This window comes from Vigna angularis, chromosome 5 (genome assembly GCF_016808095.1).
Source record: "Vigna angularis cultivar LongXiaoDou No.4 chromosome 5, ASM1680809v1, whole genome shotgun sequence".
Classification (NCBI taxonomy): Eukaryota; Viridiplantae; Streptophyta; class Magnoliopsida; order Fabales; family Fabaceae; genus Vigna; species Vigna angularis.
This window is the reverse complement of record NC_068974.1, coordinates 37,503,481-37,518,795: the sequence shown is the minus strand read 5'-3', so window position 1 is coordinate 37,518,795 and position 15,315 is coordinate 37,503,481. Positions and strand designations below refer to the sequence as shown.

The window sequence follows — 15,315 nt, the reverse complement described above, 5'->3', positions numbered from 1 at the left end:
CGGTCTCCATGATATTTGTCTTCAGCGTTCGGTTTTGGACGTTCGGTCATGTTTTAGTGAACGTTCGGTTTTTGTGTTTATTCTTAGTGAACGTTCGGTTTTGATGTGTTATGTGTTAGTGAATGTTCGATCTTCATTTGAACGTTCGCTTTTCATTCGAACGTTCGTCGTCCACCATTCGTATTTTGCCCTTATTTGGACGTTCGTTCTCACTGACTTTTAGGGCGTTCGGCAAACAGTGTGTGAGACGTTCGTCCAGATCGTTCATGTCTATTCTGACGCTCGTCCAAATCCTGGCCTTTCTACCGCTCGTCCATATTTTCATCCTTACCAAATCATCTTCCACACCTCTGACCATTCTCCATCACCTCCAACATCCATCTCTCCATCCTTACGCCCACTGCTACTTCTAACTTCTCCCATATTCACACACAACCAACATCATCACCTTCATCTCCAACACCTCACGGCCGACACCATCATCCTTATTCCCTCACCCGATCATCATCTTCATCCATATACCTCCAACACTCCATGTGGTTCAGCAGTAGCAAACTTCCATCCATAAAGCTCACCGTCCACCACTCCTTACGGCCTAGCTGCAGCTGGTCAGGAAGATGGAAGCATCACCATCCAGCTTTGGCCGCACATGAAGAAGGAAGGCAATGATGGAATGGAGAAGAATTAAGAAGAGCTACCCACCGCAGCAAGGCTGGAGGCAGCTCCGCCGTCCAGCTTGCACACATGGGAAGCATCCAACATGGAAGAAGAAGCAAGTACATCCAGCAAAGGTAGCAGCGGTGATGGACGTTGAAGAGAAGAAGGAAACGTGATCCAGCTTGCACTCGGTAGCAGCCAATACTTCACGTCCAATCCAGCAGCTACCACGGTCCACCATCCAGCAGTTGAGAAGCTCACGGCCTGCAGCAGCAAATTCCATCCAGCTTGAGACACACATGGCAGCAAAACAAAGGTCATGATAGCACGTGAAGATGGTAAGAAATAACGGTAAATTAGTGTGAGTGCATAGGGGAAGAGGTGCTGCCACGTGAAGTTGAGATAGAGCACATTGAAGTCATGTTTGCTCTAGAATAAAGAAAGAGCACTTATTTGCTGGAACGAAAGACAAAACATCGTGTTTGAAGAATTGTTCATTAAAAAATGAAGAGTGGTCACGCGTGAAATGCATTTGAAGACCACTTTGCATGAATGAAAGCAAACTAGGTGGAGCAGGATGGCTCGGCATATAGAAGTGGACAACACTAAGTTTCGTTTCTTCTTAGTGGTAACAAGAAGAGGATCTTCCACCCAAATATTTCTTTATTCAATACAACACATGAAGAATGATTCCGCAAATTGAAGAATACTGATGAATGCACTTAGACTGCAGCACCACGTAGCTTTTACGTGAAGAAAGTAGAGAGGCAAGGAAATAAATTTCAAAGTAGCATTAATTACTTTGAAACACAACCACTCGGCTACTACCAAGGGACCACCACTTGCTGCAAGGGGGCCAAACACATAGAATGGGACACTAAGGGGTGCAGCCGTAAAGAATGAGTAGCACGACAATAAGCACACAAGCTCGGGCCATGGATAGCATATGGTCACGACTGGTAGGGAGAAAAACGTGAGATATGTCATGACCGAGAGGGAAGAAACAAAATTTTGAAGAAGCACTCTCGGACCAACATCCAACAGCTTTAGGTGGCAAGCTTCATCCAGCAGATAGTGAGAGGTGGGGTCTTTCAATCTTGAAGTGCTCCAACATTATCAGTCAACCTCAGTGCTTCAGTCATTACCGTGAGTGCTCCGACCATAAACTTCAGTGCTCCAACCACTGAGTACTCCGGCCATTCAACCATAGTGCTCCACTCATAACCAACTTTCCCAGTAAGTGCTCCACTCATCACCAACCTCTTAAGTGCTTCACTCATCACCACCAACAGCTCCCACCATCCCACTGCAGACCCACTTTGGGGTTTCCACCAAAAATCTCCACTTTCAGCATCTATCGACTAGGAGGCTTCTGCTAAAGGAGATGGCCGAGAGTTACCATGGCCTAAGTTTCGAACTCCTCTCTACCCTTCATACTGCTCACCCGTAACGGCAGTAAGGACCTTTCTTCCTCAATTTTTCATCACCTCAAAAAAAAAAAAAAAAAACATCATCATTCATCCTCTGCTGCAACGTACTCACACAGCCAAACACCCACATCCAGCCCTCCATTTTCATCCTCACTTCCAGCAACAATCTTCATCCACTCCATCCATAAAAAAAGGGAACGGGGGAAGGAGCACCTGATTGCAAAGGAAAGCCAACCGAGAGGAGGAGGAGATCGGACGCAGGAGGCTAGCGAAGAGTGAACCAAGCTTCAAGAGGTAAGTAATGCCTTCCACTCCATGTTCTTCTGAGTTTGATTGATAGACCTTGAATATGCCTCTGTTAAGTTGCCTTTGAGCATGCCTCTGATATGTTTGCATGTGTTAAGCTTACGTATGTTAAGTTTGCATATGTTAATGAATGGCTAGTGTTGTAAACATTTGTATACGTCTGTTGTTACCGAAAACACTGAACGTCTAACATCAGTCATCTATATTCACCCAATGCCACAAGCCATATTGACACCCGCGGCCTGCACCTATCATCTTCATCTTTCTTCTTTCATTTTTCATCTCCGACACCGTTACCAACACCCTTCCAGCCGCCACCTTTTTCTTCCATTCCCAATTTCTCATCACCAACACATACACAGTACCAGAGGGAGAGTTTCTTTCTCCATTCATTCTCTTCATTCCTCCAAAGCAAAATTCATAGATCTGGATTCTTCCTCATATGAAACCCAATTGCTTTCAATCTTGTTCCTATTCTGCACTCTCCGTATTCCTTACACCCTTCATCAAACCAATATCAACATATTTCACCCACAAAATTGATTTCCATCATCATGACCAAACACTAAAATCCTTTCCCCACTCATCTCTTTAAAACTGATCTGCATCTAGTCCAGACGTCCAAAAATTATGTGTGAGTATTCAAATGAAAGCCCTCTGAGTCTAGATTCTAACCCAAAAAGTCTCATCACATTTGAAGCTCCGTGGAAACCGATCTAACCAAAACAGTGACCAAAGGTCAGTCCAGAAACGAAACAGTCAAACCTGATTTCGAAATTATACTGCAGCTAGTACAGAGGTTTAAAAATTATGAGTGAGTTATCAAATGAAATCCCTCTGAGTCTAGTGCTATGAAAAAAAAGTTTCACTACGTTTGGAGCTGTGTTGAAAGAATTATAGATAAAACATTCAACAAAGGTCAGTGGAAAAGAAAGGCTGAAGCTATGGGAATGAAAATGTAAGTCAATTCTTTGTGCTCTCCGATTTCACTCTCTGTACGTATTTTCTTCATCAAAGCTTGGACCAAACATGCGCTACACACTCTTGGTTTCTTTATCCTTATTATTATTTGGATGACTTTTATTTCTTTACCTTTAGCTTTGTGTTATTATCAAATTTTTACTACATGTAACCCCTTTGTAAAATACCCCCACCCCTTTGTTTTAGTGATTTTGTTCATTTTGTTTCATTTCAAAAAAAAAAAGGGAAAAAAGTAATAAATAATAAAAAATATATAAAACATTAAAAAACATTTAATATAATAAATTTCGGTATGAGTACTCGTGCGATCGTACGCATCAGCCTAGTACTTATTGCCCAAATATAAAATAAATAAAAGCCGTGTGAGTGCTCGTGCGATCGTACGCATCAGCCTAGTACTCATTACGCAAAACAAAATAAATAAAAAGCCGTGTGAGTGCTCGTGCGATCGTACGCATCAGCCTAGTACTCATTACGCAAAACAATAAGAGGAAAAAAGCCGTGTGAGTGCTCGTGCGATCGTACGCATCAGCCTAGTACTCATTACGCAAAAAAATATGTTTCAAAGGTTTAGGCACAAGTGTGATCGCACGCATCGTCCTTGTGCCAAAAACCTTTTCTCTTTCCTAAATAAAAATAAATGTAAAAATCATCAAAAACTAAAAAAACATCTACTTTTCAAACTCAAATAATATCGCCAGAACTACGTGATCCTTGATTCTCCATCAAAAGTGGAGATACGTAGGAGCAAGGCCAGTCCTTGTCAGGCTCATTCTCCCAAAAATCCAAATTTATCCATAACAAATTCTCAAACAAATTTCCAAACAATTTTCTCAAACAGTTTTCAAAAGAACTACGTAACCCTGATTTCTCACATGAGAATACGTAGGAGCAAGGTCAATCCTTGTCGGGCCCAAAAAACTAAAAAATATTGTTTGTTTCTTTAGAGTTTTATTTTAAGGGAAAGTTAAACATTTTGAAAACCACATCCACATTCGCGCATTTAGTTAAAGGTACTGCCTTAGGGCAGGCGTTGTAGGGTGCTAATACCTTCCCTACACGTAACCGACTCCCGAACCAAGAATCTGGTTCTAATTGACCATGCCTTATCATTTTATGGTTTTTCCGTAGTTTTCCAGAATAAACTATGGTGGCGACTCCAAATCTCTTTTTCGAAACTTTTATAATCTTTTTTTTTATTGGATCGTCGTCCCGTCGCGATTCCGGTTGCGACAGATGGCGACTCCGCTGGGGACTTGAAGAGAGTCAGGCCATTTAATTAGATGTGCGAATTCAATGTGGTTTTTCTTTGTGTTTTTCTTCCCTTTTTTTTTTTCTTTATCTTTGTTTGATTTTTGTCATAATTGTATGTGTGTTTGTTTTGATTATATTGAACCCTAGGGTAGAAAACATGTTATATCTGCCTGGGAATTTTCTGGTTGTTTTGCAGGCGAGGGTTTGGGGTGTATAATTGCATTCTCCCTTCACACACACACAATATGCATATCATGAGTGAGGCCCTATACCCGGGTCTGAGCGCAACTTAGAAATAGAGGGGTTGTGTAGCGGTGTCACTCTGGGATGTACTTCCTGTTTGGCTATCGTGAGAACCCCAGCCAGAGTCTATTCTTTTCATTTGTGTCTCCACACCTAGTTGATTACTCTGACTGTTGTGGAGAGACAGTGAAAAGAGCCATAGCTCTGGTGGCCTGATTTAAGCATTAGGAAGCTATCCTTGTGAGTGCATATATTTGGCCTTAGAACTGCAGTCATCCAACCTTTGATAAGGCACAAAAGGGAGAAATGTGTATTCCTCTAACCCTCATACTGTTCATTAAAAAAAAAAAAATAAATCATAATGTCTTTGCATTCTCATGTTGTGCATGCATTTTTGTTAATCATTTTATTTTACCTCACTTTACCATGCATCATTCGGTAACATGCTAATTTTAGGGGAAATCATCCAGTATTCACTTGATATCGCGAAGATGGAAGTCGATATAAGATCTGGTGTTACACAACATACTGAGTCCCTCATGTTAAGAAATAAATCTCACCTGAAGACTCACGGTGGAAACTTGACAAGTCTGATAAAGTTGGGCAGAAGGCTAAAAACCATAAAGAGACAAACCTTTACGAAGAAATATGGTAACCTTTTGAGTCTAATGGATGTAGACGTGTCGTCGCCTGCTATCACAGCCTTCGCACAGTATTATGATTCCCCGCTACGATGCTTTACCTTTCAAGATTTTCAGCTAGCACCAACTATAGAGGAGTTTGAGCACATTCTGGGAATGCCACTTGAGGGTACCACGCCATATCAGCATTTGGAACATCATGCCTCTATCGCGACTATTGCTGCCATAATGAAACTACATCCCAAAGAACTTGAAGACAGATTGGTAACAAGGAATCAAGTACGTGGACTGACACAAGAATTTTTGGAGCAGCACTTGCATTATCTAGCAGAAGGGGAGGATTGGGAGACTTTCATGGATGTGTTAGCTCTTACCGTGTATGGCATCGTGTTGTTTCCTAAAGTAGAGGGCTTTGTGGATTATACCGCAATTGATGTTTTCGTGGCAAAAAAGACGAGATCTGAGAATCCCGTAACAGCGGTCCTTGCGGATGTTTATGGGACCATGAGTTTTTGCCACGAGAGAAAAGGGAAGAAAATACTTTGTTGTCTATCGGCGTTGTATGTGTGGATGACTGCGCGTCTATGTAAGGGGTCGGGTGATATCAGGTGTCCGTCGGAAGATCCTTCGCACCAGGGGCTCAAAGACAAAGGAGGGAATGAGTGGGCCCAATTCTTTGCCAGTTTGAATGGAGGAAAAGTAAGATGGCGTCTCCCTTGGCTTGAGACTAAGCCCTCCATCCATTATTGTGGCCCATTTTCCAATGTACCCCTCATAGGTACTCGATATTGCATAAATTATAACCCTATCTTGGTTCAAAGGCAATTCGGACATCCCATGAAATGGGCACCCTCGCCGAAATACCTTACAACGTTATTCATCTATTATGAGGATGGGCACTTCACTGAAATATTGAGGAAAGTCAGAAGTGCTTGGGAAAATGTTATGCGAGCAGAAAAGGATTTACGATTGGGGGTGATGGACGACAAAATTAATTATCACACCTGGATTTAGGAAAGAGTAAAGGAAGTCAAATTGCCTTTCAAACCGATCGTTCATCAGCTATCTAACGAAGGGCCATCCCAAGAACTAGAAAGCGATGAGGTGAAGCAATTGAAGAAAGAGATGAAAAAATTGAGGGAGCAGAATGATAGGTTGGGAAAAGAATTGCAGACTGCGCGCAACGATTTGGTTGATATGAGGAATGATAAAGAAGAAAAAGCACAGACCTATGAAGAAATTGTCAAAAGTCAGAAGGCTGAAAGAGTTTATACATTCCGATTGAAACAAGACCTCTTAACCGCGAGCAAAGAGCTGGTCATGAGAGTAAAGGAGAAGAACACAGCATTAGAAGAGGGAAAACAATGGAGGCTCCTGTATGAAGAGGCTAAAAGAGATAAGCGAGAGGCTCTGAAGAGACTAAGAGAAGCGCAGGTTCAAGTAGAAAAGGCAGGACATGAGATGAAAGAAATGGCCTTATCTTTTGAGACAGATATGAACCAAGAGCGTTGGAAACTAGCAGAGGCCGAAGAAGAGCATCGCTCCATGATGAAACAAATGGAGGAGTACATTGAAGAGCAAGAGGAACGGTGGAGGTCAATGGAGCTTGGAGAGAGGCATCATGCCTTGGTAAAACAAATGAAAGACCACATCGCGATGCAAGAAGAGACTGTGAAGCATTGGAAGGGAAGTTTTTCCCAATTGGCTATGTTGGCGAACGGAGCAATTGAAGACATTCCTAAGATGGTGTTGGACGCCGAAGCCACGACCCACTTTTGTAACCCGCCTCCCGAGATAATGCTTTTTATTAACCATTGTAAATGGCTAGTAGGCGAAATGAAGGCTTTCATTGCTCGGGTTAGGAAGTGACTCATGTCTTGTTAGATTTTCTCTATATGAAAGACTTAAGATATTTTGTATGGTATCAACTTGTATCGATTTCCATCATTAACATTGTCGTGATCTTATGATTTCCACCTATCATTAGCATGCATCACATTTTTCCTTGTTCTTTCTCTCTCCCTTTTTCTCTCCTTTTTGTTTGAAGCATTTCATCTAACTTAAGTTAATAATAAAACAGTAAAAAAAACGGCCAACTTTCCACGACATCCCTACAGGACTCGAGCCAATTCAAGGATCATGGAAAGCTGGGAAGAGTCACAAGAATCCATCAAAGCTGAAATGAGTCAGTTGAAGGACCAGGTTGGACAAATCTTGGTTGCCCTTGAAGCCCTGAAGGCTACTGGAGAGTCTTCTTCTACACTGTTTGGCGGGAATGCCCATTTTTATCCCCCGTTTTTCAATGCTACTAGCCAATCGATTCCTTTCCCGTTGTATGGGTTACCCCCGGGATATACTCCTTCCGTAGGAGAATATATCGAAGGGGGGCACGTGTCGTTTCCCATTCCTACAACTATTGATATCCCGCCAGTCACCACTCATGGACCTACCTCTGTGTCAGCTCCCTTGGTAAGTGCTCAAACGAATGAACCGATCACAGTTGAAGGAACACGAGTGACTACGATACCGCACATAATTGTTAACCACGATTCTTCAGCAAGAGCCGCATCACAAACCGCGGCGCGTGCAGGAATCGACATCAGTAACGGTGCTAAAAACAGACTGGAGATTCTGGAGGAAAAAATGAGGGCTATTGAAGGGATGAAAAACTATGGGTTCGGAAATGTTGCAAGACTAAGTTTGGTTCCTGGAGTAAAAATACCATATAAGTTCAAGGCGCCCGAATTCGAGAAGTACAAGGGTGATACATGCCCTAAGAACCATCTGGCCATGTATTGCAGAAAAATGGCTGCGTACGCATATGACGACCAGTTACTCATCCATGTTTTCCAAGACAGTTTGGTTGGGGTAGCATTAAACTGGTATACCCACTTGGAGCCCTCTCAAATCCATTGTTGGGCAGATCTAGCCGACGCCTTTGTAAAACGGTATATATACAACACGCATGTAGCACCGGACCGTCTACAATTACAGAATATGGGAAAGAAAGACAATGAAACCTTCAAGGAATATGCCCAACGTTGGAGAGAATTGGCCACACAAGTGGAGCCGCCTTTGTTTGAAAAAGAAATGGTGGCAATGTTCGTAAATACGCTTCAGCCACCATTTTATGAATATATGGTGGGGAATGTGTCCGCCAATTTCGCTGATGTCGTCATAATTGGCGAGAGGATAGAGATTGGGGTCAAGAGTGGGAAGATTGCAGGTGGTCCATCTACGATGGAAAACTCTAAAAAGAAGCCTTCTTTCAATCCAGGAAAGAAAAAAGAGGGAGATGTGCATGCAACATTGGCAATGCCTGTATGGAGAGGTCATGCTCCTATTCACAATTATAAACCATACCTGGGCCAACCTCCATATTCAGCCAATGCGGCTTTTGCTCATCCAATCAGGCCTCAACAACAACAAGGATTCTACCAATCACAACCCGTCACAAGTAATGCTTGGAGGACTGGGCCAAGTGCAAATCCAAATCCGAATGTAGGTCAAGGCGGTTATCCGGGAAGAACCCAGGAAAGAAACTTTGTCCACTTCACCCCCATCCCCATGACTTACACTGAATTATTACCTCACCTCATCAAAAGGGGTCTGGTTGCTATATGTCCAATGATACCCCTGCAGCCTCCATACCCTAGGGGTTATGATGCAGATGCCAAGTGTAGTTATCATGGGGAAGGCGTGGGTCACTCAACCGAGAGGTGTATGGCTTTCAAACATAAAGTACAGGCCCTGATTAACGCTGGGTGGCTAAAATTCCAAGAAGATAAACCTAGCATTGATACTAATCCGTTATCCGGACATGGTAATACCTCGACAAATGCCATTGAAATTAAGAAGCATGAACTGATAAGGGATGCAAGTAAGATCCAAAGTTCCAGAAGGTTTATTTTCAAGGAATTATTAAAGTTGGGTTTTTTAAACGGGGATTATGATTTGGAAAGAGCATGTGGACTCCATCCATGCACGGAACACTCTATCGAGGAATGCGTTGAATTCGAAAAGTTCCTACAAGATCTGCTTGATAGGAATTTGATGCAAGTGTGCTATGAAGACAAGCATGAGGAGGTGTTTGCACAAACTGGTATGGAGCCAGATGCAGCTTTGCCAGAGCCGTTGATAATCCGCTTCACTCAAACCACCCCTACACCAGTAGTTCAAGGAAGATCACCCTTTGTCATCCATACACCAGTTCCTTTTCCTTACAAAAGCGATAAAGCTGTCCCTTGGAGGTATGGGACACATGTAGTCGATGAAGGACAGTGCATTGAAAGCCATTTCTCTAGCTGGGATCCAGTTGTTGAAAATATATCAGGCATCGGCGGAATGACGAGGAGTGGTCGAATCTTCACGCCACCAAATTTGACGGGAAGAGGAGCTAGTAATAATGAAACACCAATGGATGCAAATACTAAGGAGCATTTAAAGGGGAAAGGGGTGCAAGTAGAGGAGACCTCTGACAAGGCAGACAAGAAAGAAATCTCTGAGGAAGAGGCCTGCGAATTTTTAAAATTCATTCAACAGAGTGAATATAAGGTGGTGAAGCAGTTGAAACGCATGCCTGCTCGGATTTCCTTGTTAGAATTGCTTATGCATTCTACCTCTCATAGAAAGTTGTTGATGAAGGTACTCAGTGAGGCTCATGTCGAGCATGGTATTTCGTTGAACAAGTTTGAGGGTATCGTTGGCAACATCATCGCTAATAATTACCTCACCTTTACAGACGAGGAGATACCCACTGAGGGGAGAGGTCATAACAAGGCTCTTCATGTCTCCGTGAAATGTTTAGATCACGTTATAGCACGCGTCTTGGTGGACAATGGTTCCTCTCTCAATGTCATGCCAAAATCAACATTGGAAAAGCTACCCTGTGATGGAATGCATATGAAACCAAGCTCTATGATTGTGAGGGCATTTGACGGCAGTAAAAGGGTAGTGATGAGAGAAATTGAATTGCCCGTTCAAGTCGGTCCTTGTGTCTTTCAAGTGACCTTTCAAGTTATGGATATCCTCCCGGCTTATAGTTGTTTGTTGGGTCGCCCGTGGATCCATTCCGCAGGAGTTGTGCCTTCCACACTACACCAAAAGCTGAAATATGTTATGGGAGATAAGTTGGTGATAATATCAGGAGAGGAGGACCTCCTTGTGAGTGGACCATCGTCCACGCGATATATTGAGGCAGCCGAGGAAGCTCTGGAAACAGCTTTTCAATCATTAGAAATTGTGGGAAACACCTATGTTGAGCCATTTTCTATGAACCCACATTTATCATGCACCTCTATCATGGCAGCCAAGGTCATGCTGAAAGAAGGTTATAAGTACGGGAATGGTTTAGGCAAGTATGGACAAGGACGTACATTCCCATTGGAGATGATTGGGAACAAAAACAGATATGGCCTGGGGTATAGACCCAACAAGGAAGATGACAAGAGGTTGATTGAGGAAAGGAAGGAACGCAGTCTGGCTCGAATGGGGAAATGGGAACCAAGGGCAAAGAAAATCCACATTTGTGGTATCAAAGAGAGTTTTCGCAGTGCTGGATGGGTGAACACTAGTCATATAGCGGTGGTGGAAGAGGAAGCAAGATCTGAAAGCTCAAACTTCGTGTGGGTTTGCTCCCCAGGTGCACGACTCAACAATTGGAGGACTCTGGATTTACCCGTGATATGTAAATCAATTGAAATGTAATATATTAATTGACCCTATCGCTTCACCCGAGCTTTGGGATTCATGGCTCACGGGTTGATGCTTTTATTTTGCTTTCAGTGTGATATTTGAATCGTGTTTGTTCTCATTTCTATCATTATTTATCCTTTTTCATCGTTTTTCCTGTTTGTTTATTCTTTTCACAAATTTAAATAATGCAGATATGACAATGAATGTTTTGAAAATAAAAATGTCAATATCCCTAAGTGGGAGCACCCTGTCATTAATGCGGAAGATGATCCGGAAGATGATCCGGAAGATGATACGGAAGATGACTTGGAACCCTCTCCAGAGCTCTTGAGATTAGTGGAACAAGAGTCTAAAGAGATAAAACCCCATCAGGAGGATGTTGAAATACTCAACTTGGGAGAGGAAGGAGAGATAAAGGAAGTAAAAATAGGTACTAGTGATGAATCATTATTTTCTTCACTTCACTTAGTTTATTGTACTATAATTAGTCGGGGAATTGTGCTTAAATGTCCGGTATTTTCCTGTTTTTCTTAATTGTGCTTAAATTGATCAGAAATTCTTATTTTACTTAATTTGAATTATCTGAGTTATTTATTTACATAATTGATTGTAGGGAAATTGTTGGACAATATTTTGGGACTAAAAGAGAAATTTATGATTAATCATATTTTAAATCTAAATAAGAAACAAAGTGAAAATTTATTTGCAATTTTGCAGACTGAAATGGCTCATGGAAAATCCAGCAAAGCATTTGGGAAACATCAAAGTATGGAATTGAAATGAAATGATGGAGGGGGCCACGTGAATGAAGCATGCACGGCAATACACAAAAATGGGGAATATTCTTCCTCTTTGGAAGTGGGAGCCGCACCCTTGTTGGCTTGGAACGTGATTTCCAATTAGCCATTAAATTGGTAAAACATTAGGAATGAAAATGGGGCAGTGTGGAGATAATGTTTTGAAATAAAATAATAAAGGGGCTGCACACGTGAAAGGGAGAGCTAGCAATTCATTACTTGAATTATTATTGGCTTGCAAACACACCAGAGGTAACATCCATCACTTAAACGTGAATTGAGGAGAAGAAGTGGGGTACTTAGTGTGCACGAATTAAGGAAGGTGAGAGTAATTATCATCATATTTTATTCAATTATTGAAGAAGAGGAGCAAACATCTCACGTCCAAAGATGGAAGTACTGTTACGGAAAGTGCACAAGCAAACCATGGGTGATCAATTAAGAGGTGCTACCACGGAAGATGAAATAGTGTTGGAGAGAAAGCTGGAACACGCTGGAGCACATCACCGTCCAGCAAGTTTGAGAGAAAGCCGTGAGATAACAGCTGTTCCATCTTGGAGAAATGCAGAAGCTCACGGTATTACAGCAAGCAAAGAAGAAGAAGCACACATGCTGCAACAAGAGAAGCCATGTTTGAAATGGAGAATGGAGGGCAGTGGTCCTCAAAGAAGCAGCTCACGTACAGGAGAAGAAGCAAAGCTGCTGCATGATGAAGGACTCACGGTCCAGCCTTCACACGATCACACAAGGCATGGTGCTTCACAGTTCAGTTGGGAGAAGAAAAGCAGGAGGAGCACAAGAGCTCACGGCTGGATGCATTTGAGAGAAACAAAGCAAAGAAACTTCACGTCCAGCAAAGGAAGCAGCATGAATGGTGTGCTACGGCTGATTGGAGAAGAAGACAAGAGTAGGTGCAAAATGGAGGGGCCCTTACCTTATTTTCTCACGGCCAAGGAACTTTTGTCCAGTAATTTGTGCAAAGAAAGAAGTCACGGGAAAGGAATTCAGGGAGCTAGATTCCAGAAATTTAGCTATAAAAATCTGCAGCATGGATGGAAGCAATTATCAGATTTTAGGAATTAGTAGTAGTTTAGGACAGCCATGGAAGAGGCTCTCGCCTCTTCCTCTTTCTTTTTCCACTCTCTCGGTTTTCCATTTGAATGCAACAGTGATTTATTTTCTGAAGCTTGTAGTGTGTTACTGTAATTTTTATTTTCACTGTCCAGGAATTTAATTTCAAGTGTTGAATCTTTGCTAGATTTGATTTCCAATTAATTGCTTTTAATTTTATAGTCTCTTTATTTTACCGTTTACTGTCTTCTGAACCGTTAAATTCAGTTATTACTTTTTACCGTTCAGTTTTTACCATCTTTTACCGCTTGTTTTTACCATTGTTAAAATTTATTTCAGTATTTTAAATTCAGTTTTATTTAATTTCCAAGTTCCAATTTTATTTTATTCGCATTCAAAAACACCAACAAAACCCCCCCCCCCCCACTTCGTGTAAAAAAATCTGAAACCTAACCACAAATATTGGTCCTTGAGAGACGACCTAGGAGTCACATCCTAGTAACTATACTGCATTATTTCGTGCAATAAAATTTGTATGACCGCGACAGTCGTACCAAATTTTGGCGCCGCTGCCGGGGACCAATAACGGTTTGGTTTTAGATTTTTGTTGTGTAAATTTTTGTTCTGTTAATGTGTGTTTTGTCTTGTATATTTTTGTAGGCGACAACGACACCTTCAGCAATAAAATTTGTATGACCGCGACAGTCGTACCAAATTTTGGCGCCGCTGCCGGGGACCAATAACGGTTTGGTTTTAGATTTTTGTTGTGTAAATTTTTGTTCTGTTAATGTGTGTTTTGTCTTGTATATTTTTGTAGGCGACAACGACACCTTCAGCAAATTTTGGCGGCGTTGTCACTTCAGTCCAGGTTCTTGTTTTAGATTTTTACTGTTTTTGTTTTATTACGTGGTTGTAATATATGTTTTGTCTTTTATATTTTTATTGTGTTGTGTTTTGTATTATGTGTGTTAATTAAAAAAAATTATTTAAAAAAAAATTATTATGTTATGTCTTTTGTGTGCGTGTAACATGTATAAATGTGTTGTGATTTATCTGTTTTGTAATTTTTAGTATTTAGTTTTTATTTGTTTTATTTTTATTTTTTTTTATGTCTATCTATTCTGGCTATGTGAATACTGCTTATTCTGCCAATGTCTGTGATAATGATTCTTATTCTGCATATTGCTCTGATTTTAATTCTGCTGAATTTTATGATGAAAATTATAATGATCATCCTCAATTTTCTGAGAGCTCCCTTTGGGAGCCGGTTCCACCTAAGGATGATATTCATTGTGTTCTTAGCACTGGACTGATATATCTGCTCCCTAAGTTTCATGGTTTTGCCGGAGAATGCCCACATAGACATTTGGAGGAGTTCCACAACATGTGCTCTTCAATGAAGCCTCCACATGTCCCTCTTGATCACATTTTCTTGAGGGTGTCGCAACCGGAATCGCGACGGGACGACGATCCAATAAAAAATTAGCTAAATATATAGTTTAGAGATTTGGAGTCGCCACCATAGTTTATTCTGGAAAACTACGGAAAAACCATAAAATGATAAGGCATGGTCAAATTGAACCAGATTCTTGGTTCGGGAGTCGGTTACGTGTAGGGAAGGTATTAGCATCCTACAACGCCTGCCCTAAGGCAGTACCTTTAACTAAATGCGCGAATGTGGATGTGGTTTTCAAAATGTTTAACTTTCCCTTAAAATAAAACTCTAAAGAAACAAACAATATTTTTTAGTTTTTTGGGCCCGACAAGGATTGACCTTGCTCCTACGTATTCTCATGTGAGAAATCAGGGTTACGTAGTTCTTTTAGAAAACTGTTTGAGAAAATTGTTTGGAAAATTGTTTGAGAAATTGTTTGGAAAATGATTTGGATTTTTTGGGAGAGTGAGCCTGACAAGGACTGGCCTTGCTCCTACGTATCTCCACTTTTGATGGAGAATCAAGGATCACGTAGTTCTGGCTAGCAATATTGATTGTTGTTTGAAAATGTGGATGTTTTTAGTTTTTGAAGATTTTTATATTTTTTGGTATTTTTTGATGTAATGTTTAGATTTTTTTTGCGTAATGAGCACTAGGCTGATGCGTACGATCGCACGAGCACTCACACGGCTTTTTCTTTGTTTTTTATTGTTTTGCGTAATGAGTACTAGGCTGATGCGTACGATCGCACGAGCACTCACACGGCTTTTTCTTTGTTTTTTATTGTTTTGCGTAATGAGTACTAG

The 15,315-nt window shown here is 41.3% G+C and overlaps 1 protein-coding gene across 1 annotated transcript; it reads left to right on the top strand.

Moving 5' to 3' along the window:
• The first annotated feature begins 7,651 nt into the window (after window positions 1–7,651).
• LOC108339462 (uncharacterized) lies at window positions 7,652–11,989 on the top strand. The gene is made up of 3 exons (XM_052878265.1): window positions 7,652–11,214; window positions 11,398–11,626; window positions 11,924–11,989. Exons 1-3 carry the CDS (start codon window positions 7,652–7,654, stop codon window positions 11,987–11,989), a joined length of 3,858 nt encoding a protein of 1,285 aa, XP_052734225.1.
• Window positions 11,990–15,315: the final 3,326 nt, after the last annotated feature.